Source organism: Eptesicus fuscus, chromosome 10 (genome assembly GCF_027574615.1).
Source record: "Eptesicus fuscus isolate TK198812 chromosome 10, DD_ASM_mEF_20220401, whole genome shotgun sequence".
NCBI lineage: Eukaryota > Metazoa > Chordata > Mammalia > Chiroptera > Vespertilionidae > Eptesicus > Eptesicus fuscus.
The window spans coordinates 7,399,537-7,426,682 of record NC_072482.1 but is presented as its reverse complement, the minus strand read 5'-3'; the positions used below and the strand labels follow the sequence as shown (position 1 = coordinate 7,426,682).

Genomic DNA, 27,146 nt, shown 5'->3' with positions numbered 1-27,146 from the left:
TGGAGCGGGCTCCCTGCAGCCTCTCTCTGCCACTAAATACAACGGGAAAGTCAGGTCAAAATACAACTAGCTGAGAACTCTGAAAAGTGAACAAGCAGGCAAAGGTGGCAGGTGAGTTAAAACTTGAAGAAGCTATCTGTATGGGTGCATTTCTCAAATTCCTTCTTTTTCTCTCTCACAGCTTTGAGCTGAGAGTAGGCCCCAGTTGGGGAGCTTCCCAGTAGCAGAAGCAGCAAAACTCTGAGAGAAAAACCTGAAAGAAAAACAACTCTTGTTTCTTCTACTCACACTTCTGACACCGCGTGTGCATGCGTGTGTGTGTGTGTGTGTGTGTGTGTGCATGCGTGTGTGCGTCCACACTAACCAATTCTCTAACTCTCCAGGCACCAACTGTCCTACAATTCTCATCAGAAAGAAGACAGTGGACCATCTTTAAAGTGCCCAAAGAAAATAACTATACCCAGAGAAAATATATACAGGGCTGAAGGCAAAGTCAAGATAATTCTCAGATGAAGGAAAATGAGAATTGTTAGCACACCTGCTTTATGAGAAATGCTCAAGAAAGTTTTTTAGGTTGAAGGGTAATAACAGCAGAGGAAAACTTAAGGAATGAAAGAGAAACACGAATGGTAACTGTATCCTCTTAGTTCTTTTAAATATGTAACAATTGAGAGCAAAAAGGATAACGGTATCTGGTTAGGTTTTCAATGTATGTTGACATAATTCATGTAACTATAATATAAAAGGGGATGGTAAAAGGATCTATGTGGTTGTAAGTCTTCTACATTTTACTTGAAGTGATAAAATATTAACTACTAGAGGCCCGGTGCATGAAATTCATGCATGGGTAGGGTCCCTAGGCCTGGCCGGCGATCAGGGCCAATTTGTGGGGCCATAGGTGGGGTGATTGGTGGATCCCCGCTGGTACCCATCTTGGCCAGCCAGGTGCTGCCTGCTCGCCGGCCAACCCTGCCCCCCTCTCCCCCCTGCTGGTCGCCTCCCTCTGAGGGGTAACTGGCGGGGCAATCGGGAGGGCTCCTGTTGGCACCCACCTTGGCTGGCCTGGGGCCTGCGGGCAGCTCCCGTATTGAGTGTCTGTCCCCTGGTGGTCAGTGTGCATCATAGCGACCGGTCATTCTGCTGTTTGGTCTATTTGCATATTAGGTTTTTATTATATAGGACTAGAGGCCTGGTGCATGAAATTCATGCACAGGGGATTCCCCTCAGCCGAGCCTGCACCCTCTCCAATCTGGGACCCTCCAGGGATGTCTGACTGCTGGTTTAGGCCCGATCCTCTGTGTGCCGGCCTGATCGTCCCTAACTGCCCCCTCCCTGTCAGCCTGGTCACCCCTAACTGCTCCCTCCTGCTGACTTGGTCACCCCTAACTGCCCCCCTGCCAGTCTAGTTGCCCCTCACTGTCCCCCCTGCCAGCCTAATCACCCTCAACTGCTCCCCCTGCCAGCCTGGTCATCCCCAACTGCACTCCCCCCTGGCCTGGCTGCCCCTAACTGCCACCCCCCGCTGGCCTGGTCGCCCCCAACTTCCCCCCTCTGCTGACCTGGTCGCCCCCAACTGCCCCCCTGCTGGACTGGTTGCCCCCAACTGCCCCCCTGCCAGCCTGGTCATCCCTCATGGACCCCCCGCCGTCCTGGTTGCCCCACGCAGCCTGCTGTTCAGTCGTTTGGTCGTCCCTCACTAACCCCCCTGCCGGCCTGGTCGTAGGCAGCCATCTTGTGAGGGTATGAAGGTTAATTTGCATATTACCTCTTTATTATATAGGAGGATAGCCTGGTCGGTGTGGCTCAGTGATTGAGTGTTGCAGGCTCAGTCCCCCTTTCCCTTCCTCTCTGAAATCAATATATATATTTTTTAAATGATTAACTGCACATAGACCATAAACTGTTCTGATTCTGTGTTAATTTCATTTTTCTCATCATGAGTCTAAAAGCCTCTATTTGGTACCTATGGCAGCTTCCAACACTGTCTCTGTATAGATATAGATGTAACCAACGCTGACTCCATCTTTGTGCACCCCTTTCTTTAGAATTTCCATGTTCTGAACCTGACCTTGATAGTCTCAGCCAGGACCAAGCCTTATGGTTAATGATTAATTGTGTCCTATAAGCTTATACACTATAACCATAGAGATTCCTGTCAGTAAAAGGCCAGAATGGCATAGCAACTGAGATAAACATCAAAGTAGGTGCTGGTGTCAATTGTAAGCAGTTTTCCATCATAAGACCACCAGGAGGTATGCTCCCTTTGTCTTGTGGCTCATTAGTAGTTCGGCTATACCATAAACATTTACTGTAACAGCTGTCTAGCAGCGGTGATTATCTGAACAGACTGTGGGGCCACCCTCCACTCTGACCCATTCTTCCTGTAACTTACTCTACAACAAGTTCTGTTATAACCAATGGACTTGCCAGCCTCGTTTTCTGGTCTCAAGATACCTTCTCGGTCCGGTGGTCACTGTACCTCCGTCCCTTCGGACAGTCTCCAGCTGGGAACTGAGTGTTGGAAGTCCTAAGAAGAGACATCAAGGGCTCAGTTACTGGGGTTTAGCTTAGTTTCTGACTCCAATCCTTAAAGCTTTACAAAGATGCTGGACATGCGAAGTCCAACTCAAGACAAGCCGAATGCTGTCAGCAAGAGGCTCTTGCCTCAGGAGCAAATGAGTTCACTATTTGAGTAATCTGTCACTATCCCTTCCCAGATGAATACAAGCCGAGGTGGGGCCTATTTAAGTAGAACTGTAGAGATTTAGATTACACAAACATTAGGTCCACTGTAGGTCAGAGTATGCAAGAGTTACTTTTCAAATTTTCATCAACTTTCTAATCATGACCAAACATATTTCAGAAAAATGCTCGACTTTCTACATAAGTGAAAATCAGAATTTTGAATGAAGACTAATTCAGAATAGTTATTTTTTTCTGGAACATTTAATGGCCCCAAATCCAAACAATATCAATTAGAAATACTGTCAATGTTTTATGATAATGGTTAAATTCCAAGGTTAACTGTAAACAGTCACTTGAATTTCAAAGTCAGATACCCTCTATATGCTTATGGGAAAGTCTGGTCTTTGTTTTCAACTCTCCTTAAGTTCTAATTGTAGATTGCTACCTGGATCCTGGTATCTGCTCTCCCCTTCCTCCATAGTAATAGAATCCTGATTTTGAGCCAGGTACATGGCTGCCTGAATTGACTAATCCCCCAAACTCCCTTGCAACTAAGGGTGACTTACCATGGGACTGAGTTTTGACCTGTGAGTCTTAAGAGGAGTTATTATGGGGTACCTTTCTGGAACCTTCCTTATAACACTACTGGCACATTTCTTATGTTTCTTTCTTTGTCCCTTCTTTAATCCATTCTGTCTCTTGGAAAGTGGATGCAGTAGCTAGAGTGTTAGTTTGTCATCTTGACCATGAAGACCGAGAGAAGTCCAGGTTGCTAAAGGCTTTGTGAAAAAGTTCATCACATGACCCTGGGTTGCCTACTTTTGGACTTTTACGTGAGGGAGAATTCCCATGTTGTGCAAGCCAGTTATTTATTAAAATATATGTTTATTGATTTCAGAGAGGAAGGGTGAGGGAGAGATAGAAACATTAAAGATGAGAGAGAATCACCGATTGGCTGCCTCCTGCACAGCACCTACTGGGGATCAAGCCTGCAACCTGGGCATGTGCCCCGACAGGGAATCGAACCGTGACCTCCTGGTTCATAGGTTGATGCTCAACCACTGAGCCACACTGGCTGGGCTAAACCAGTTATTTTTGGCTTTTGTTACATATAGCTGAATTTAGTTCTAATGACTGAAACCAAGAAACACTCTCAAATGAGCCCTAGGAAGAAGTTCCAGGTGAAGAAACGATTCTAATCTACACTGTATGTAAGGACGCAGTCAGCTGACTTTCTAGAATTAGGTTACTAAGAGAAAAACCAACCAACAACTAAGAAAGAAGAAACCTTAATGAAGACCCTAAATAGAGGGCCAGTCTTTGAACAGTTCTGAATGGTTTGGTGGGAAAACACTGTTTGATGGACAAGTTAACTCCTTCCGGACAAGTTAGTCCACGTAAAGTGCTTGTCCCCGTTTGGCACATGGCGAGGCGCTCTATCAGCCATTAGGAGCCACGTGACCACTCAGTGTGTTTCCAGCGTCCTTCCCCGAGGTGGGGCACAGTGGGCCTGCTGATGTCCCCTGCCTGCCTTACAGAAGGCTCATCCCCACACTTACTAGAATCAACAGGGAAAAAAACTAGAAAAGGGGACTCCTTAGGTTCCAGGTTACACAAATCCACGGAAGAAAAATCAGCAGCGGAGGAGGAAATCCACTCTTTATTTACAATTCTTTCACTTTACCCACAATTTCCCATACAAACATAAAAACTAAAAAAATAAAACCACCACTTGGGAACATAAGTCTTTCTTCAGTCCAGCTGAGGCTGGGCCCCGGGCCCGCTCTGCGGAGGGGACTGAGGCACACTGCGGGGCGGGCGCAGGGTTAGGGAAAATGCCTGAGAAACAGCTCCAGATGAGAAACAAGGCGTCTGTGGGTGGCTCTGCTGGCAGACGCCAGGGTGTCACCCACTGGGACACTGCTTGGCTCCCCAAGATGACAGCTGCGTGCCACCACCCTCACTTCACTACCAAACACCAAACAGGAACTGGGGTCACACATCTCGTGAGCTGGGTGGGGACACCAAATGCTTCTCTCTGAGGAGAGCCCAAACCCCAGGGACACACAGGAAACCCCTCTCCTTGGCACTGACCGTCAGGCACAGCTTCTGTCCTGAATACAACGCTGACTTACAAATGTAAAAACAAAAGCCGTCCCCCATTCTGGGGGAAAGGCAGGGGCTAAAAACATGCAGAAGGGCTTCTGCCTCCGTGGTCCTCTCTGGGAGGCTAGGGGTGAAGGGGGGAGCTCTGACTGAAGGCAGGAAGGAGCAAGGCAGAGGCTCCCCCAGGGCCGGGGAGGTGGGGCAGAGGGGAGGAGAAACAACTACAACACTGATGCCCGGCACGGCTGCCTCTGGTTTCAAAGCAGCTCCATCCGCTCAGCACAGCCCACCCCAGCAGATCCACTCCCTCCCGCCCGCACAGGAGGGCATCCAGAAACCAACCCCTGCGCTAGGGAGCCGGATTGCTCTCACAAGTGGATGCGCATTATAAATATAAAATCATATCTGCTACAAAGAGGACATATATTTGTACATCTGTACCCATATACATAATAACACAATTTACACATAATATCTTGGAGCGGGTCATCAAGGAAAAGGATTTGGAGAGGTAAAAAGACCCTTCTTCCTCCCCTGCCCTGTCCTTCTCAAGGGACGCTTACACACTTGGCGGCTGGGGCCTTTCCCAGCTGGTGTGATGGGCTCGTCTGGACAAAGAAATTCAGATAGGTAACTAAATGCTGAGTGGGCATACCCACCCATGAACACAAACGCACGCTCACATAGTAGTGAGAAAAGGAAAAATAAAATCCCTAGCCCTTGGGTACCGGCTCTTCCCAGAGTTATAAGCATCAGTGTCTCCTCCATCTGAGAACAATGGTCTTAAAAAGCTGCCCCTCACTGGCTCAGACCAGGGCAGCAGGTAAAGGGCTAGGAACTGTGGACAGGGGAGAGGGGCTAGGAGTATTTTGAAAACATAAGGCGTTTCTGACCTGTGATCAAATCAAACTATGTCACAAAAAGCAACAATATCAGTTGGGGCTGGGAGGCAAGAGACAGCAAGTCCAATGTAAGTTAAGACCCTGAGCCTTCCCCTTCGTTTCTCCAGTTTCTTTTAAAGGGGCAGACAACCCTGTACCTCTTTTTCAGTCCTCTCCCAGAGCTGGCCCATGCACGTGGCATGGAATACTGACAGCGGTCCAGGAGACCCATCCAGAGACATGGAGTGGTGGATAGGCACGCCAGAAAGTTAAGACCTGGGCGGCGGATGTGAGCTTTTTACAGCAGGAGTGGTTCCTGGTCCAGTCCACGGCTCGCACAGTGGCCACAGTGATCAGATTGCCATCAGAGATGGGGGCAGTCTGGGTCCCCATGGGGAGATAGCACCTATCGACGGTAGTGATTGGGGGCGTCGGCGAACATGTACTTGAGCCTGTACGCCTCGGCGAGAAGCAGCCCGATCTCTTCGTTGCCCCAGTGTATCGTAGGTAGGTTTTGTAGCAGCATGAGGAGACCCTGAAATACAAGAAAGGACTTTTCTCATCCCGGGACCACAGAGCAATGGACCAGCAGGCCCTGACGGGTTTCTTTCTCTGCCCCACATCCTAACGGGCGGGGCCTCCCTCCTCCCAAGCAGCACACGGCCCTCCCGCCCTAGGAAGCATTGAAAAGCCTCTGCTGATTTTCCAATCCACTAACACCTGCCTCTTTAAAAACATTATAAATACAGAATGACAACAGTAAATAAAGATATTTAAAAAAGAAAAATAATCATCCAAACATCTCCCTAATTTTTTGAAGTATTTCTTATTAGTCTTTTCACATGCATATTTCTTTAAATAGTTGTAATCATAATTAGGATTTCATATATTTTTTTACCTATAATTATCATGTTTTTCCATGCAGCCTTCAGAAATGATTACATTCAATATTAGTATTGTCATGTGGCTATAATAATTTACTCAACCATTTTCCTTTTGTTAGTAACTTAATTTGCTTCCTTTAAAAGAAAACCAAAAACATTTACTAGTATAGGCGACTGCTACATATCCTTCTGCTTGGACACTTTTCTCACAATACAATGTTACTTGCAATCACCCTATTCCTCCGCCCTGTTCTCCAAGACCGTCCTCACCCATCTTCTTTTAAAACTCCACCCATCTAAACTCTATTAGTTTTCAAAGCACAGGTCCCTCAAACAGCTCCAGGGAGACCGCTATTAAAGAGGATATTGGAATAAAAATGAATGTGAGATTTTAGGTTCTCTCGGTAGTTACCCATGCTCTTGCTGCTGCTTCAAGTTCTTTCTCTGTCTCTCTTTCTGAACTGGACATTCTTGTTATTTTTCTGATAATGAAAGTAATTGTAACAAGACACAAACCCCAGAGCCATAAACATACTGAGATTTGATTACATATAATTATAAAAACCTTAATGTGTCAAGAGGCACCTGGTTGCCTCTCTATATAATAAAGAGGCAATATGCAAATTGACCATCACTCCAACACACAAGATGGCCGCCACAAGATGGCCAGCAGAGGAGGGCAGTTGTGGGTGATCAGGCCTACAGGGGAGAGCAGTTGGGAGGGACAAGGCCTGCAGGGGAGGGCAGTTGGGGGGGACCAGGCCTGCAGGGGAGGGCAGTTGGGGGCGACCAGGCCTGCAGGGGAGGGCAGTTGGGGGGAACCAGGCCAGCAGGGGAGAGCAGTTGGGAGGGACAAGGCCTGCAGGGGAGGGCAGTTGGGGGGACCAGGCCTGCAGGGGAGGGAAGTTGGGGGCAATCGGGCCGGCAGGGGAGGGCAGTTGGGAGCGACCAGGCCTGCAGGGGAGGGCAGCTGTGGGGGATCAGACTTGCAGGGGAGGACAGTTGGTGGGGGACCAGGTTGGCAGGGGAGGAGGGTTGGGGGTGATCGGGCCTGCAGGGGAGGGCAGTTGGGGGGAACCAGGCCAGCAGGGGAGAGCAGTTAGGGGTGACCAGGCTGGCAGGAGAGGGCATTAGGGGCAATCAGACTGGTGGGGAGTGGTTAGGGGGTGATCAGGCTGGCAGGCAGAAGTGGTTATGGTCAATCAGGCAGGCAGGCAGGCGAGTGGTTGGGAGCCAGCAGTCCTAGATTGTGAGAGGGATGTCCCAGATTGGAAAGGGTGCAGGCTGGGCTGAGGGACATTCACCACCCCCTTTCCTGTGCATGAATTTCGTGCACCGGGCCTCTAGTAAAGTATAAGAAACAAACTATAAGGAAATATGCATAACACCTGTAAAAGACGGAAGGTTAATATCCATAATCAAAGAGTGCCTACATATCAGTAAGAAAATAGACAAATGGCTGGGCGCTGTGACCCGGCAATGCACAGAATGCTGATGGCCCACCCACAGGCAATGACTTAGCAATGTTTTGTAGTGTAAAGGTCTTGCCTGTCTTTATGAGATTTCTTCTTTCAGCAAAAGAAACTTGGCTGCCTTTATCATACTGTCCACACATCACTGCAACGTATGGCCAATATGATGAAGTTCTGACTAAGTCTGGGTTCTGCCCTAAACTTTCCTTCTTTCTCCCCTTCCTAGAAAATGGGTAAAACACAGGAGTGGAAGCAGTCATCTCAGACCCTAAGGTTTTAGAGCCACGTGTTGAAGATGGTAGAGCAACAAGCCAGAAGAGGCTTGGAGCCCTTGTGTTAGCTTTGGGCTGCTTACACTTAGACGGCGAGGCAAAGAAAAGTAAACAACTATCTTGTTTTAAGCCACTGTTATTCTAAGGTTTTGGTTACAGGACAGTTTATATCATGTTAACAAATACAGGCCGTGTATAACAAAGTCAGAAACACACATGGTGTTTGATCTGGGACTCTATGTCTGGGTCCCTCTCTTGAGGAAATATTCACACTCCTGTATAAAGGTCTTCACTGCATCACAGCTCCCAATAGCGGGAATGGCACCAGAGAAGTCTCCTTCCGTATGGAATAGTTAGATAAACCGTGGCTATCCATATCATGAAATACAAGGCAGCACCTGTAACAAATGAAGTAGGACTCCATGCACCAAGGTGAAAAATAGCTAAGACATTTTTAGAAGGAAAAAAGAGTAAGTTGTAGGAAAATACATATAATGTAGTATCACTTAGGTAAATGGGAAAACAGAATATATTTATAATTTATATATGTATATATGTGTATAAAGACTTCAGAAAACCTATATTGGTGTATAAAAACTTTAGAGGGCTAGGCAGTTACTTTTGGGGAAGTGAGACTTTCACTTTCTCATTATACTTCTCTATCTTTCAAGCCCTTTGTTTTTAATTTTTACAATAAAGTCTTAATACACATTCTGGGGAAGTTTTGTTTAGTAAAAAGTAAAAAAGCAGAAAATAAAATATCCGTAACTTCATAATCAAGAGGAAGCTATTTTGAAATGTTTTGGCATATTTCCTTCTAGTCCTTTTTCTGCACATTTTACACAGTTGAAATAGTTTCTCTATGCAATGTTGAATCTATTTAGCGTTTATCATAAGCATTTCCTCTAATATTAAGAACTCCTTGTAGACATTCTCAATGGCCAAACAATTTTCCATGATGCAGATGTACCATCATTTATTCTACATCTTCCTGTTTTGAGCACTTGATTATTTCTGTTTTTTTCACTATAATGAAATTATAATGAACAGCCTTATGCATAAAGCCATATATTAGGCTATTTTCTTGGGCTAAAGTCCTAGGAATGAAATTACTATGTCAGAGGGCATGAATGTTTTAAAAGTACTTAACACTCATCCAGAAAACGCATTCCAGAAAAATGCTCATTTCCCAGATCTCCACCAGCACTGAATACTATCATTAAACAAACTTTGTTAATTGTAACTCTGTCCCTGAGATCTCCAAACCTGAGAAGAAAACTTGAAGCCTTAAGTCAAAATGGTGGTGAACCCACAGGAGGAACAAGAGAAAGCAATCAGTCTACCTGCTTCTCTATCTGCCCATACTCTCCCCACCATCTTATTTTTTTTAATATATATATTTAAAATTGATTTCAGAGAGGCAGGGAGAGGGGAGAGAGAGAGAGAGAAACATCAATGATGAGAGAGAATCACTGATAGGCTGCCTCCTGCACGCCCCACACTGGGGATCAAGCCCGTAACCTGGGCATGTGCCCTTGACTGGAATCGAACCTGGGATCCTTCAGTCCACTGGCCAAAGCTCTAACCATTGAGCCAAACCGGCTATGGCACTAATATTAATTTTTAACTTAATTAATTCATTGGAAAACTTTTTTTATTGCTTTTTGTTGGCATAGAATCTCATTCTCACTTTCAATCAACTCGCTGGGTGAGGCCAAGTCGCTATCCTATTTCTTTTTGTTTTTTTTAAATATATTTTTATCGATTTCAAAGAGAAAGGGAGAAGGACAGAGAGACAGAAATATTAATGATGAGAGAGTCATTGATCAGCTGCCTCCTGCACGCTCCTTACTGGGGATCGAGCCCGCAACCCAGGCATGTGCCCTTGACCGGAATCGAAACTGGGAGCCTTCAGTCTGCAGGCTGATGCTCTATCCACTGAGCCAAACTGGCTAGGGTGCTATCCTATTTCTTGAAGACATACCTCACTGACTCCAAACCAGCCCTGAGCTGAAGGAATGACATTTGCTTATCCTCACCCAGAACACAGGCACCAGGAGGCCTGGAGACTCGATGAGACACTTAGGACTTCAAGTGATCATCCCACTTGCCATCCAACCAGTGTAAGAGCTTAAGCAAATGCAGGAACTCTTAGAAACACATGGGTCCACGCCTCATTCCTGGAGTTTTGGATTCTAAAGACTTAGGATGGGATCCGGCAACGCACACTTTTCACAAATGTCTCCAGTGATTCCAACAGGCAACCAGGTCTGGGGTTCCACTAGAGCCGGGGTTGGCAAACTGCGGCTCGCAAGCCACATGTGGCTCTTTGGCCCCTTGAGTGTGGCTCTTCCACAAAATATCACGGCCTGGGCGAGTCTATTTTGAAGAAGTGGCGTTAGAAGAAGTTTAAGTTTAAAAAATTTGGCTCTCAAAAGAAATTTCAATCATTGTACTGTTGATATTTGGCTCTGTTGACTAATGAGTTTGCCGACCACTGCACTAGAGGTACTAAAAAGCTCTTGATGGAATAAAAGCACACTTGAGATCCCAAGGAAGGCAACCCCTAGATGTCACAGAGAGTGACCTTTTATTAAATAAATGAAGGTAAATCCATAAAACAAAATACCCTGCAGCCAAATTATTCATGTTTTCAACATTTTTGCACAAGCATGTACTCATGTAATGTGTAAAAAAATACAAATTTGGGGAAATTATGTATATCTATACTTCTTGACATTATAGAACACCACTATATTTTGTAAAGTGGTAAATAGAGGTTACAGAACAAAGTATACAAAATGATTTAATTAACAATTACATACATACAATATGTATTTATTCATATAGATTTGCATAATGAAATGTCTGGAAGGAAATATATCACCTTTGTGTGGTAAGATATCAGGTACCTAATTTTTTCCTTTTTACATACTGGTATTTTAAATTTTTCTATAGTGGTTACATACTCATACAACTGATAAACAAAAGCAACCAATAAAGGGATGATCTTTCTAGAAAAGACGATTCTTCATTGGGATAAGAGCTACCAGTAATTTCCAATTCTTCTAGCCTTGCTAGAAACCTTCCAGAAACCTGGAAATAATTCCACCCCTTACCAGTATTCCTCCCTCCAGAGACTGGTTTAACAACTCCTCACCTCCCCCAAGGGCAGTGAGGCTTAGGTGTGAGGAACCACTCTGCCACCTGGTGGCCATGCCTAGGCATGCACTCCCATCGTAGTGCTGTAACAGTGGGAAGGTGTTAATCGCAAATCAGGTGCTTTTAGCTAGAGGTAGAGAGGAGACACTGGGCTGGGAACCACTGAAGATTTGTTACAAAGCCAGCTCATGGGAACACTAAGTATGACATGCTTAGATGAAACACTGCACTTGTTTGCACAAGAAGGCAGCTTGTGGGGCAAGCAGCAGAGACGGTTCCAAATTAATGGAAAGGGGCAACGGCTTTCACGGAAGAAAAACTGAACATGGTTGAAAGAGTAGAAGAGGTTCTGGCTCAGGTACCTGCTGAGAACCCACAGATCACAAAGGAAAAGAAATACAGCAGAGGAGTAATTTGAGCTGTATCAGGGCCGTGATGGGCAGAGGGGGTGACAATTAGGTAAGGAAGGGGCCAAGGGAGAAGAGATAGTAGGTAACAAACAAAGAGACTTTGGTGAGGAAAAGGCACAGGGAAAACCCATTAGAGAATGTTCAATAGATGTAAGAATTGCAGATGAAGAGGGATAAATCTAGGATAATAACTGTTATAATGGTAGCACGTACTACATGCCGGGCACTTACTACATACCAGGCAGAGCCGTGGATGCTTCATATGTACTCTGTATTAACTTATTTCAGCGTCACATACACTCTGAGATACATATTAGGTCCATCTTACAGATGAGGACATTGAGGCACAGAGGTTAAGGAACTTGCCCAGGGTCAGAGTAATCCTGGGCTGGGATCTGAACCCAGGTAATCTATGAGTGAGAACTTGTGCTCATAACCACTATTCTACATACTACTTGCTTTGGAGTGAGAGGGAACTGGGCATAATGTAGAAGGAACAAAAAGAAAAGAAGTCATAGCAGAGACTGCTTGAAAGAAATCTGAATAGTTGATTAATTTTACTCAGTGTAAAAGCCAAGCACCACCAAAATAGGATGTATAATAATTGACAGCAAAAGACCTTAAGGCCACATAAAATATATACTATTAAATAAGATACTGTGTTAAGAATCACTTAGCAATACTGGAACACACTTTGCAACTGTAAATGTATTCAGGCATGTAAATATACTTTCTTAGTCAAATAAGTACTTTAAAACAAATCCTTCCTGTTTTGAAAACCAGTGAGGTAGCAAAACAATTCCCCTGGTTTCAATTTTCAAAAACGTGTCCTTTATGTAAACTTTGTGAGAGCCAAACTTATTCACTGGTTTCTCCAACATTGGATTACCTAGCAGTGCATTTGGTAAGTCTCCCCTCAGAGAAGGCCGTGGAGTCCCCCTCAAGGGCTTCTTCTGTTTACATCCTTTCTCACCCGGCCCCAGGGCTCTCTCTGAACCTTCTTCTGGGCTGGATGCAAACGGGCAATTTACTGGATATCTGTTTGGGCAACATTCCAGGATCCCAAACAGAAGTTCCTGCAGAAGTAGTGGGTGGATGCCATCTGGTTCGAGGGATTTCTTTACATTTAGTTGTCATTTAGGCCTGAAACATCCCATGGGCTTAGCACTGTTCCATTTAATAACTCTGATCTGTGTCCTACAAAAAACATTTTCAGAATGGGAATCTCTCCAAGGTTTTCCATAAGATGAAAGGACAGGATTCTGAGGCCAGCTGCTACTTTGGTTTAGAGTCATCAGCTAGGCCAAGGTAACTTCCTTGCCAATTCCCGTTTTACAGCGTTGGAGGAATTTAGATTATTGGTCCTTTGAGTCCCCTTGAAATCAGTTCTGAGACACCTGCCCTGACATCTCTGTGGGGTATCCTGCTCTTCGGGCTCTCACACATACTGTCCCGAGATGACTTTTTAGACTGCAGGGTGACCAGTAGATACAATGTTATAGCCATATCATTTCCAGGCTACCTGGAGGTTACTCTATTCTGTACAAATCTTTAAAAAAATATATAGATAGATAGATAGATAGATATAGATATAGATATAGATAGATAGATAGATTAGGGATTTATTACAAAATACAAAGTGTTAGTTTCTCATCATCACTGATTCAAGAAAACAAGGTGATGAGTCCTGGGGGGAGCTGGGGACTAAAAGCCAGCTCTGGAGCAGACCAATAGACACTAACTTACGACCTCCAACAAGTGGCCATTCTCGAGGGCAGGTCCACCCGCCCCTTATCCGTACACTTCTTATTCTCTGCATGCTCGGAGGCATGGGTCCCTGGGTAATGTGCATCTTGAAACACCGGGGAAGAGACCAGAATTTTGACCTTGATGGGCTTTGATGACCCTGACGGACAGGCCAATAACGGTGGCCATGCTGCAGGAGGATGGGGGGCGGGAAGGCTTCGGCCACTGTGATCTTGGCTTGCCCGCTTGAACATGGACTTGCTCTACTACATTCAGTCCTCCCAGAGTCAGTGGGCCCGCCATCGATGGAGCGAGTCAAATAGAGGATCTCGCACATGTGCCAATGCTGTCGGGGACCTGCTCATTCTCTTCCCCATGGTCATAGCCACTCCCCCTGCACCCTCTGGCACCTCCTCTCCGGCCCCATTTGTTCACCAGGATTAGCAGAGCCTGTTTACTCAGGTAAGTTAAAAGCACTCAGACTTGGGTGCTAAACTCTGTCTTGCCTCACTGCTCCCAGACTCAGGAGAACACTGCAGGGACCAGTGATAATGACAGTAAGCTCACTGCTTGGAGGGCTATATGCGCAGCACACCATTCTACCCACGTCATGTGCATTATTTGTATAATCCTCATAATAGCCCTACGAGGCAGGTACTCTTACCCCGTTTTACAGGTAAGAAAACTGAGGTATCGAACACCAATTTACTTCTTAAGGTTGCAAACCTAGAAAAGCGGCAGAGCTAGGATTTGACCTAAGTAGACCACCTCCAGAGACTGGCGTAGTGCTGTTCTAGACGCCCTGCACTGGCCCTCCTCCCCGCCGGCTCCCTCCCTGCTCTCTAAGGGTGACCAAGGGCTGGTCTGCTGAAACCGCCACAACTTGAACTTTTACCTCCGCAGTGACTTCATCGGGTTTCCTTTCGAGTCACTGCAGCTGTAGCCCTAAAACTTCCCTCCCAGCTGGGCCATTGGCTCTCTGGGATGCGTGTTCATCGACAGAGCGCCCCCTGCAGTGATTTAACTACAGGCAGCCCTGTTCTCTGCGGAGGTCACGGGCCAGGGTCTCACTATTTGACACAATGCTCTTGTGCTCTGCGCCGTGCTCGTCTCCTGAAGGACACCTCCTGTCTATCCTAACACAGTCAGACCCACTTTTTTCTTTTATTATTCACAGAATTATAGAATTGTGGGGCTGGGAGGAACCGTGCAGACTATCCAGTTCCATCGCCTGTTCTATTTGGTCTAAAAGAAAGAGGTGGGACTCCTCTCCGAGAAGAACTGCGTGTTAACACAGCGGCAGACAAAAGCTCCATTGTTATTCTGAGGGTTGTTGCAGAAAGACCTCAAATCCATCAGATAATCGAATAGGCTACCCAGGAAAGAACATCTCTGTGTCTAACACAGTTTCAAAGTCATAGACTATTACCCTGTGCTCTGTCGATACTGTGAATCACTAACAGCCGTTCCAGGAATCCCTGCCACCCCCCGGGCTAATCTGGGAAGCGCTTTTATCACATGTGACAAGGCCCTCTGAGCCTGGCTCGGGATAACTAAATTAGATCCCGTGCTCCCGATATCCTGCTCCACTTCAACCACATTATCAAAATGGAGAGCTCACCCAGCGCACGGCCACTGCGGCCCCTGGTGCTCATTTATCCCGGACGCCACATATGCTGCCTGCTGGCGGGAGCTGTGGCTCTTTATCAGCTCCTGCAGCCTTGGCACCACAGCTGGCATCTACTCACAGAAGCTGCTCTTTCCTTTTTCTTCCAAAGTCCTTTTGGGCAAGTCGGGTCCTGTCTTTCCATCTACCTGCTGGGCAGGTTCCTGCTCTTTGGCCACCTAATACCAATTAGAGCGGGCCTGCTCGGGAGCACATGGCCACGCTCTGCTCTTGAGAACTCAACACCTCGGTTAGTAATTAGACCTTAGAAAAGCACTCAGCCCTCTCTGGCTTTCGTCCCCTGCTTTTGGAAGAAATAGATGCCCATTTGGAAAAAATAACCTTCTGTTCAGAGATGTACAAAGCAGACAAACAAAAGCCCACTACTGTCCCAGAGATAACGACCATGAAAACCTCCAGGCCTTCCTCTCTGCCGACCTCAGAGCCTGGCAATCTCTCGTCAGTCAGTCCCCAAGCCTCTGGAGCAGCTGCCAGCATCCCACCACCTCACATCTGCCCTGCACCCAGGCCTCCAGGCCGCTGCCCTCACTGGTCATCCACTCTCCCTCCTCTGCTCCGCCCACCTTTCTCCCTGGCCTCCTGGTGTAGGAGAGTGCGCGAAAGACCAGGTCCTCGTCTCCCCTCTGTCCACACTCGCTTCCTTAGGCTCGCATCCACCACCCTGGCTTTCAGGCCTTCTAGCCGAAGGCTGCTAAACATACATGTCTAGCACAGACTCATGGATTGATCTGTCTATCCTACATCTCCATCTGGATGTCTAACAGTAGCTGAAATTCAGCATGTCCAAAACTGGACTCCAGATCTTCCTCCGAAAACCTGTTCCCTGCCACCTTCTCATAAAGTGTGCAGTCAAACTGCTCATTCTTTCTGTTATACTTTACACCTGATTCATCAGGAATCCCTGTTGGCTCTACGTGTGAAATATCTCCGAGTTCTAGCCACTTGTCACACCTTCACTGCCACCATCCAGGTCCACACCACCCTCATGTCTCACCTGGAGGACCACCATGGCCTCCTGGGTGGCCTCCTGCCCCACCCTCACCCACGCCCACAGTCACAGAGAAGCCAGAGCGATCCCTTGAGTGATCGTGTCCCTTGTCTGCTCAAGACCTTCTTACGGCTCCCCTTCCACTCAGAGAAAGGCCATAGTCCTACAGTCTGCAAAGTCCTCGGTGAGCTGTCCCTTGTAAGTTCCCTGGCCTCGCCTCTGCCGACTCTTCCCCTGGATCACTGTGCTCCAGCCCCCCCTCTCCCACCCCCCGCCGCCACCACCCCAATTCCTTCAACGGCAGGCATGCACTGCTTGAAGGCCTTTGCACTGGCTGTTCCCTCTGCCTGGATACTCCTCCCCAGATGATCATAGGGCTGGCTCCCTCCCCTTCCCAAGTCTTTGCTCAAATGTGACCCTATCCTGACAACTTAACTTGAAATTGCAACCTACCCCTTCCCCACTACCTAATAACCCCTTTATCCTGCCCTACATTAGAAAAATTTACCTTTTCACCCTCTAACATTCTTTTTAACTTACTCTGCTTTTGTTTATTCTAAGTCTCTCCCAACTAGTATGTGAGCTCCATGAGAACAGAGATGTCTGTCTGTTTTACTTTTCAATGTATCCTCTGCCTTCAGCAGTGCCTAGCTCGTGGCAGGCAGTGAACAAATGCCTGTCAGGGCCTGAATGAGGTCTCCTAGGCCTGCCCAGCAGGTCTGCAGCAGCCTTTCTGGCACTAAGACCCTTTCATACTGAAGGGTGCTGGGCCCTATGACTGCTGCCAACTGGGAGAGGCAACCTCTTCTGAGCACCCCTTCCCCTTCCCCCTTCCCAGCCAGGCACCTGCTGGGCACCTTCTGCCTGTCCAGCCCCACTGACGGGAAGCTCCCACCTGCCGCCCAGCCCCAGCCCAGGCCGAGCGCCTGTCCACTCACCTGGAAGTCCTCCTCATCCAAGATCTCTTTCCTCCACTTGATCAAGAAAGCTGCACACACGTAGAGATGGAAGTGGGAGAACCCCTCTGGCTCAGACTGGGAAGGCAGAGAACAGAGTTAGGTCTCCAAGCCCTGACCAGGAGCTGGCGCTAGTCCTCTGGGGTCCAGTCCGCCTGCAAGGTGGGAACGTAGCACAGCGCCCCTTTCGTGGCTGGGCAAACGGGGGCCTGAAAAGGCTGAGCAGAGGCCCTGCCTGTGAGGCTCAGGCAGACCCCGAAGCAGAAAGGAGGTGGGGACTCCTGAGCAGCTCCGCTCCACCCCAGGCCGGGAGAGGGCGCCTCGGGACAGTCTGGCGTGGAGAGGGAGGGGATCTCTTCATACCTGGTATGTGTCCCACAGGCGGATGGTGCAGCGAAGGGGAAGCTCCCGCATAAGCAGGTTGTTCATCCAACGAAAGGCAAACTGTAGGTATTCCACCTCGTACCGCCTGAAGTGATTATGTACCTGCTCTGAAACAGGAAGTGTCATTGGCCCCGGGCACAACCTGGGGGGTCAGATCCTGGAAAAGTCCAGGAGCCAAGAAGGCAATTTCCATTTCTTTTCACCCCTTCCCCGGGAACCCAGGCAGAGCGTCACGCTGGCGTCCGACTGTCCTTTATGTTTGGTTCCACCGTCTCACACACAGCAGCACTGACAGGTAACTCAGGACCACTGTCACATCCCACAGTGACAGTTGAGGCGCCCTTCTTCCCTCCCAGGGCTGCTTGAGCCACAGAACCGGAGACGCACGGTTCACTTGGCTGCTTGACCTTATCACTCAGCAGAGGAGGAGGCAGAATGGAAAGGAACGGGGGTCACCTTGGCCCCCTCCCGCCAGCGAGGATTTCCTCCTCAGCCTCCCTGACAGATGGCAGGCAGCAGGGACTTGGCCCTGCCAGTGAGAGAGGCTCGCTGACTCCACTCAAGGCAGCCCCTCCACTGGAGTTAAGTGATTCACCAGGAAGTGCTTCGACACACTCCACAGAAGCCAGCGCCCCCCACTCCCACCCTTGGCGTCCGTGTGGAACAACCCCAAAACAATCCTGATCCCTGTTTTCCATGACAGCCCTTCAAATAATACGTCATAGAATTTTTTTTATACCACTATCCTCCTCAGTTTCCTAACCTATAAAACGGGGATAATCACCCACATCTCAGAAAGTTTGGGAGACGATAAAATGAGAAAATAAAAGTGACTACAGTAGCACCTGGCATGTGATACTTAATTTCTGAAGGAATAACTATTAACAATGGTTATTTCTGGTGGGTTATTTATTTAAGGAAGGGGGAAGGTTTTTACTTTTTATTTTGTGTTTTTCTGAATTATTTAAATTTTTGTAATATTACTTCTATAATCGAAAGAATAAAGATATATGCACTTAAACATCCACTATCCTAATGTACTGTAGCTTTATTTATCATGTATGTGTGAGGAGAAAAAAACAGGCTGGGCAGATAGTGGCAGAAACCACGGCCTCTGTCGTGTCAGCCGGCTCAGCGCCTACCCCTGCGCACGCGCCCTGCACCAGAATCCAGGTGAGGGATGCAAGAGACCCTCATGCGGGCCCCACCGCAGGGCTAACAGCTGGGTCCGGGCGATAAGAGGAAAAGCATCCACACATGACGTAGAGGAAACCACTGTAAATAAACACGTGAGTGGGGAAGATAGAAATGCTGTCATAAAAGGAAGCTGAGGCCTGGCCAGTGTGGCTCAGTGGCTGAGCATCAACCCATGCACCAAGAGCTCACTGGTTTAATTCCTGGTCAGGGCACATGCCCAGGTTTCAGGCTTGATCCCCAGCAGGGGGAGTGCAGGAGGCAGCCAATCGATGATGTTTCTCTCTCATCAATGTTTCTATCTCTCTCTCCCTCTCTCTCCACTCTCTCTTTAAAAAACAATAAATAGCCCTAGCCAGTATGGCTCAGTGGATAAAGCGTCGACCTGTGGAATAAAAGGGTCCCAGGTTCGATTCTGGTCAAGGGCACATGCCCGGGTTGCAGGCTCGAACCCCAATAGGGGGTATGCAGGAGGCAGCTGATCAGTAATTTTCTCTCATCATTGATGTTTCTATCTCTTCCTCTCTGAGATCAATAAAGATATATAAAAAATAATAAACAAATAAATAAAAAATCAATTACATTTATTAAAAAAAAAAAGAAGAAGGTGGAGTGGAACAAATTGGGAACCTGGGAAGAAGAGTGAAAGATACCCAGTTTCTATGTGGGGGGAAGGGCAATGCTTAGCTGAAGCAGAAAACCACGGCTGGGAAAACCAGGAAACGCGCTCTGTTAGCTGGTGCGTAACTGGTGACGTCCTAAGAAGCTCTGCAGCTTGACTGGTGCTGCGGGTCCCACCTACAGGCCTCGCTGTGAGGCTCTATGTGTGCTTCTGAACCCTAACTCTGACCTCTCCCCGGCCGCAGTTTCTTCATCAGTCAGAGCAGGGCTCCCTGAATTGCCTTTTAGTCCTCACATTCCAGGATTCCAAGCCAGAGTCAAGGACATTCTGCTTCAGGAAGAGCCACCCAAACAGGTCTCGGGAGCTGTGGGAGGTCCTGCTGGGGGGCAGCCAGGCCTGAGGGCCCTGTGTCAGGGCCTCAAGTCCCGCCCATCACCACTTGGAGGGCAGGTCAGCCTACAGAGCTGCTGCTGAAAGCGAGGGAGAGCCCCGGCGGTTCCAGAGCAGAAGAGGGATGCGACCAGAACGCTTACGCAAGAGGCAGCTGTGTGACAGGTGTGTAAGAGGAGAGGTTTGGAGGAGGCATGGCTGGCCCAGAGCTAGGACAATGGAGAAGAAAGGGTGACTTGAGGAGAGAGGGTGAAGGAGAACTGATAGAACTTGGTGACAGAGAACTAAGGAGAGAAAATAATTTGAGCAAACAGCAGGGTTCGCCTTGCTGTTGAGATGCGGAAGGATGCTGGGGCGCCAGCAGCACAGAGCACACGGGAAAGGGTCACACTGGGAAGGGGCTGAGGAGGGACTCGTGCATAATGTGCTGTGTCAGCCGCGTGTGTGCTATTGCGAGAGGACTCCTCTGAACCTACCATCAATCCGGCTGACCAGCTCTTCCAGCGCCTTGACCTTCTTCTGGATCCCTGGTTGTGCGAAGGTGTAGTTATCCTGCCAATGACACAGAGCCCAGGATAAGCAGGACTCACACAGCTGTGCTACCACCTCAAGTTCACAGAAACACACGCAAAGGCACAAGCAGTTTTCCAAAGCCGGTGCCGGTGTTTGGGAGAACAGAGGGGTCTACAGAGCAGCAGTTTGGGAAGCCTAACAGAGCCCTGCTCTGCGGAGGCGAACCATGGCCCAGGAGGCACGGGCGTGCTCTGACGACAAAGCCAGGGCAACAGAGAGACCTCCTGAGACTGCAGGGGACGCCAGACTATTGCCTTTTGAAAGCTGTAAAGCTAATGAAAGAGGCAGAGATGGATGGACCACAAGAGGAGGCGCCGTGCTGGGTTGGGGGCTGTCTGATGCAAAAGAGCAGCAAGGAACCCAGAGGCCCGCAGGAGCCCGGGACGGGGCGTGCAAGGGCAGACCCAGCCCACCTGGATGCCGTCCAGCAGCTTGCTCATGCACCAGAAGCTGTCGGCTTCAATGCTGCGCAGCACGTCCTGAGACAAATTGGTCACGTCGAAGTTCTCCACATCCTCTTCTGTAAAACAAAAGGTGGAGAGAGTCCAGAGGTCTTCTCTAAAAAATGGAGAGAGAAAGATAGAGTCTAGTATCTTCAACAGGACCCTGGGGCCAGGGAGAGCCAGGAGGACCTGATGCCAAGGGGCGGGGCCTGCCCTCCTCCGGTCAGGTGGGCGAGGCCCAGGAGAGTTCCCGAGGACCGCATTACAAGTCCACTGGGTCCACAGTATCTTTCTCTTCCCCTGCACTTGTTCATTCCGTTTTAGAAAAAGATACTTCAGGCCTCATGTTCAATGAGCTATGGACCCAGCCCCCTGGACATGATCTAGAAAAATTACTTGATTTCAGAATTCAGTGAGCTGTCCAGTTCACTCATATGTAGTGAGAGCAGCTGGGATCAGATAGCCCCATAGTTCAGTTTTATTTTTAGTTTTTAAAAAAATAAATTAAAAATATTTTTTATTGATTTCCGAGAGAAAGGAGGAGAGAGAGAGAGAGATAGAAACATCAATGATGAGAGATAATCGTTGATCGGGTGCCTCCTGCACGCCCCCTACTGGGGACGGATCCCACAACCTGGGCATGTGCCCTGACCGGGAATCAAACCATGAGCTCCTGGTTCATAGGCTGATGCTCAACCACTGAGCCATGCCAGCTGGGCTTTAGTTTTTAATGTGTTGTTTTTGTTTGTTTTTTTTGTTTTAAAATATCTTTTTATTGTTTTTAGAGAGAAAGGAAGTGAAAGAGGCCCTGAGTTCTACGCCAAAGATGGCTTCTCTCCTCAGACCCACAAGCCCTGTCTGAAAGTAGGACATTCACTGCAGCCCTGGAACTGCAGAGACACAGGCATCGGACAAAACTATTCAGAACCCAGCCCTTCCACTTATGAGAATTATTGCCCAGAACTATGACTGAACTTCCTCGAGACAACATGTAACAACTCTCAGATTCTGCTCCTGTATAAACAGCATTTAAAAAAAATACATGCTTTTATTGATTTCAGAGAGAAAGGGAGAGGGAGAGAGAGACAGAAACATCAATGATGAGAGAGAATCATTGTTCAGCTGCCTCCTGCACGCTTCCTACTGGGGATGGAGCCTGCAACCCAGGCATGTGCTGTAACAGAGAATTGAACTGTGACCTCCTGGTTCATGGGTCAACTCTCAACCACTGAGCCAACCAGTTGGGCTATAAACAGCATTTTTAAATGGACTTTGAAGACTGCAGAAACCCTTTGGGGAGGGGAAGTGTTTTATCAGAAAAGCTATAACCCTGGAAACAACCTAGAAGTCCAACTTGAAGTGCAGACACATGTAAATATATGTTAATACATATAAAAAGCTAACAACAGGGCCTGGCACACCATAGGCATGATATAGTTTTAGATGTAGCTTAATATGAATTGGTAATAACTTGGGAAAGGATGTCACTGTGTTAGGGAAAAAAGCAAGGTACAGAATTATGTATGGAATACTCTCAACCACTTACTGTACATACAATATTTACATGTGCTGACACAGCACAGTGGAAAGACAAAATACGTCCCAAGGTTTACAGGATATGTTCCCCAGGTGGGAGGGATAAAGGATTTTTAGTTTCGTTAAGCTGTATTAGACTTTTCAAAATTTCTCTAATAAGCATAATTTTTATAGTCAGGAAAAAATATATATAGACTAGAGGCCCGATGCACGAAATTCATGCAAGAGTAGGCCTTCCTTCCCCTGGCTGTCGGCACCAGCTTCCCTCTGGCTCCCAGGACCCGGGCTTCCCTCTCAGCCCCAGCTTCATCCAGAAGGATGTCTGGTCCAATTAGCATATTACGCTTTTATTATTATAGATACTATTTTAGAAAAAAAAAGACCTAACAATTGACTACACCTACTTTTATCATAAAAAAAAAAAGGAATAAAGAAAGCTTGCAGAAAGGAAGACTTCAGATAATACATAAAGGTCCATTTGAGAAATCATATTAAGAAAAAAATCCTTCCAAGAAAGGATTTCCCCTAACTTAACACTTACTATGTAGTATTTTGGGGGGTGGCCATATATACACTATTAATTTAGTTAAGTGGTCCTGGGCTCTGAGACCCAGCTCAGAATCTCCTGCCCTCTTTGCTCTGTGTTTCATCTCTAAGGCCTGGCGTGTGGCTGCACGCACTCTACTTCACTCCCCACGTGTGCCTCCCCACTTTACGTGTCCATTCCCCCGGGACAGGTATCCAGGGGCCTCCAACTCCCACTACCACAAACACTCCCCGAAACTGTTCCCTTCCACCCGGTGAGAGCTGCGCTGGGCCCCGGTACAGCCAGACCTCTCCAGGACCAGGCTCACAGCAGCGCAGAAGAGGGCGCAGTGCTCACGCTAACCGTCCCAGACCTCCCTCTGTATGAGTGCGCTGTCAGACAAAAGGGAAAGCCACAGGAGGGCGCAGGGCAAAACCACTGCCACTGCTCACACACGTGCCCACAGGAGGATCGGTGCTGCCCAGGCTTGTGAAGCTCCTTCCCGCCACGGGTGGGCGTTCTACACTTGCAGAGCACTGCGCCGGACATGTCACACGTGGCAGAGTGACAAGGAAGAAAGGCCTGGGCCCCTGGCAACGACGGGGACACAACGCCGTATCAGCCCTGGCGACCTGTGGCTTTTTGTCAGACAGAATAGCACGCTGATTCAGAGCATGGACTCCGGAGCTAGACTGCCCAGCTCAAACCCGACTCCCACACTCACCGTCTATGTGGCTCTGGGCAAACGACTTTACCTTCTGAGCCTTAGCTCCTTATCTGTTAAGGTGGTCTTTCCTACCAGTGTCATAGGATATTATAAGGATTAAGTAAGTTAATATATAAAAATGCTAATAGTGCCTGGCACAAAATAAGCATTATGTAAATGTTAGCTTGTATTATTGTTATTAAATGAGGAATAAATAAATTCCTATCTGGTTTCAGCCTCAGTTTTTTTAAATTAAATTTATTGGGGTGATACTGGTTAATAAAATTATATAGGTTTCAAGTGTACAATTCTGATACATTATCTGTATATTACACTGTGTGCCCACCAGCTGAAGTCAAATCTTCTGTTACCATACATCTAACCCCCTTCCCTGGCCTCCATCCCCTTCCTCTGGTAGCCACCATACTGCTGTCTGTGTCTATGAGTTTTTGTTTGTTCATTTGTTGCTTTCAGAGTCTCATTTATTTTGGATTCCTGTTAGTCACGTCCAAACTTAACCTAATTCCAAAATGTACCTTAAAAATAAGTCAATTTTCAAAGTTTCCATTTCCACCATTTGGTCTTAAGGAGAAGTTCTAACAACATGGGGTCTTACATTGGCAAGATGCCACTCTTGGTAACTGCCAATTCCAAATGTTTAGCTGTCTGTCCAGGGAGCAAAGGGACCAACAGACAGATGCTGAGCCCTCTTAGGGGGCACTGATTCGAGGCCGTTGTTTCCCCATGTTCTGCCCTTGTGCCAGGCCTTCCCTTTAGCCCTTCGCTTTTGCAGGCAGTGGGACAGTTCACCAGCACTTCGAGAGCAGGCAGAGTTTATTTGCAGTGTTCTGCCTGCTGGGAGGATAAAATTCACACATTCAGTCAAAAACTGTGAGCTGAGGCACCAGCAAAAAGCAGCAGAGGCAGGAGGCCCAGCTCTCTGAAGGGCCTCATTCAGCATAAACAGTCTGTTCAGAAGGACCATTAAACGTCCCACTTGAGGAAATTCAGCATCTAATTGAGCTGGAACGGGAAACCATGCCAGCAACGCAGTCTCGAATGAGGACAGTGTCTTCGGTTGTTAGAGACATACAGCAGTCAGGACTCAAACTGGTGGGAATGAGATTTTAAGGAATATTTTATGGCTATTTTAGGAGGCAAAGCATCCAAAAAGAGGAAACCCAAAGCTCCTTATAAAAATCAAATTGCCCACTGTGGGCTTGCCAAGAACATGCCCATTTATTAGCTGATAAAATGTACTTGAGTTCTGACTCCTGTCAAATGTTTATTTTTCTGAGAACTCCAAGTCTTGGCCTAAAATCAGCCTCACACACACCTCAAGCTCCTCAACAGCTTTGGGGAAAAGCTGGTTTTGCTTAAACTGACAAGAGGAACCTGTGCACTCACTGCTCTAGGCATTTCCCAGGAGCCATCGGGACTGGGCAACCCCACACTGGCTGCCGGGTCAGAAGATGAGCCTGACGCAGGCCGGATTCCGGCAGCCACTGCAGGTGGGGTCTCTCCCCAGCCTCTGGCCCACCTGGGTCCTGTCTTTGTTTTTTCTAAAGTAAACTCATAAGGATAGCTTACATCTTTTCTGATGACAAAAGTAAACTAATTGAGAAAAGGAAAATGTAAATCTTTTCGGCCATACATCTAAAGAATCTCATAAAACAGAAACTGACATTTTTCATCCAAAAAGTTTTAAGAGAAAGTGTCAAGGAATTCATGCAGTTCCTGTACGCAATAATTTTTAAGTGGTTCAACTGCCATGAAAATGTACGCTGGGTATTATTTGTTTAGTACTTTCAGGCAGGTATGTGACGGCAGCGACTGCGACAAGGATGCCATCACAAGCCTCAGTATGGAGAGGGTGAGGGCCCTCGGCTAATGACAGGAACGCAAAGCCACCGCAGAGGAAGGAGAGTGAGCAGAGCTGGTCTCTCCCAGGGAGGGGGTCAGAGGAAAGACTTCTGAGGTTCCTACAGAGCAGAGTCTAGAGGGAGGAGGCTCTGTTTCACGAAAATCACGTACCAAACTGTGTGAGAGATGTGCTGTCTTAAAGACACAGAGAAGCAACTGACCCTGGAGCCCCTCCTGACTCTGTGCCTGTCAATCAGGGTAGTGACTAAAAGCTGGACATTAACTCAGACTAACAGATGGGCTCTGGCTATACACTACCCAGTGTCATGACACCCTGGGTAAAACGAATTAAAACAAAATACCACCAAATTTTCTCTCTTTCTGTATTACTTTTACTCTTATTTAGCCAACGTGAGAGGCTGCTGGTTAACTGGGCCTCTTGGTTCTGACTGTAGGATCCAGTCCTACAACAGATACTTAGGTTGTTTACAATTTTTGTCTACATGAAATTATATGAGCCCAAACTCTGCGTATTCAGATTACGGGGGCAAGGAGAGCAGGTCCAGCACACACCTAACTTTCGAGGACCTGCCCACAGATCCCCCAAGAGATGGGCGGCGTGTCACAGTGTATGTGAACGAGCTCTGGGAAGTCCTGGTCCCCCGAGGCCAAGGTCAGCTGCTCAGAGGCTCCTCATTAGGCTCCCACATCTGGAATGTGTTGGCTACCTGGGTTTCTCCTCCGTCAACTTCTCACTCATTCTTGGGGTTGGATGAGAGTGAAGGAGCAAGTGAGCAAGCATGCACACATCCCTCGTGCCACGCGCCAGGGAGAGCAGGCTAGGTCTCAGCCCAGAGACGACAAGCCACAACTGACCTTGGAGTCTTCCCTCCTCCATGATAGTAAACTCAACACTGGGCACCCCACCAAAGGCACACACTGCTCTCAAATGCCAGCGGAAAGCAGCTCGCGCCGCACTCTGACTGGCTGGCTCCAGATCCACGTCCACTGCTGGGAAGAGCCTCTAACAGCCCTCAGCTGCCTGTCACAGGGGAGGCTGCCTCGCTGTGAAGAGGGGCCAGGAGGCATCTTGAGGAAAGGGTCAGAGTCCCAATAGGGTGAGCGCTAACAAATTCAGCATCAGCTCCACCCCCAATTCCCTCCAGACCAATAGCATTGAATAGAGAATGAAATATCCTTACTGCATGATTTAATTGATCAGGTGTAGAGATAGGCAAAACTGACTAAAGAAGCTTTCCTTGCTGGGGTGGGGGGGCTAGGCGGGAACCCGAGGTAACTTCTGCAGTGCTGGAAATGTTCCATGTCCTGATATGGGTGCTGGTTATTTATCGGAAATTTATCAAGCTGTGCATGTATGATACATGTACTTTAAAATATGTATGTTATATTGCAATGTAAAGTTTACATTTCAAAACTTTAATCCTCAACCCAGGACAGGCCTTTTTAAATTGATTTTAGAGAGAGAGGAAGGGAGAAGGAGACAAGGAGAGAGGAAGAGGGAGAGAAACATCGATGCAAGAGAGAAACATTGATCGGATGCCTCCCTCCTCCACCCCACAACCCGGGTATGCACGCAGACCGGGAATCAAACCCACGACCCCTCAGAGCACAGGATGATACTCCAAGCAACTGAGCCCCA

At 47.7% G+C, this 27,146-nt stretch overlaps 1 protein-coding gene across 1 annotated transcript in view; it reads right to left on the bottom strand.

Moving 5' to 3' along the window:
* Nucleotides 1-4,327: 4,327 nt before the first annotated feature.
* The window catches only part of TBC1D22B (TBC1 domain family member 22B), an 80,585-nt gene continuing 57,766 nt past the window's right edge, over nucleotides 4,328-27,146 (bottom strand). The window contains exons 9-13 of the mRNA XM_008151957.3: nucleotides 20,826-20,932; nucleotides 20,316-20,391; nucleotides 17,613-17,740; nucleotides 17,232-17,327; nucleotides 4,328-6,207 (exon numbers count right to left, since the gene is read on the bottom strand). Of these exons, the coding sequence (XP_008150179.1) occupies nucleotides 6,079-6,207; nucleotides 17,232-17,327; nucleotides 17,613-17,740; nucleotides 20,316-20,391; nucleotides 20,826-20,932 (536 nt within the window). The 3' untranslated portion in view covers nucleotides 4,328-6,078. The remainder of the gene's footprint in view (nucleotides 6,208-17,231; nucleotides 17,328-17,612; nucleotides 17,741-20,315; nucleotides 20,392-20,825; nucleotides 20,933-27,146) is intronic.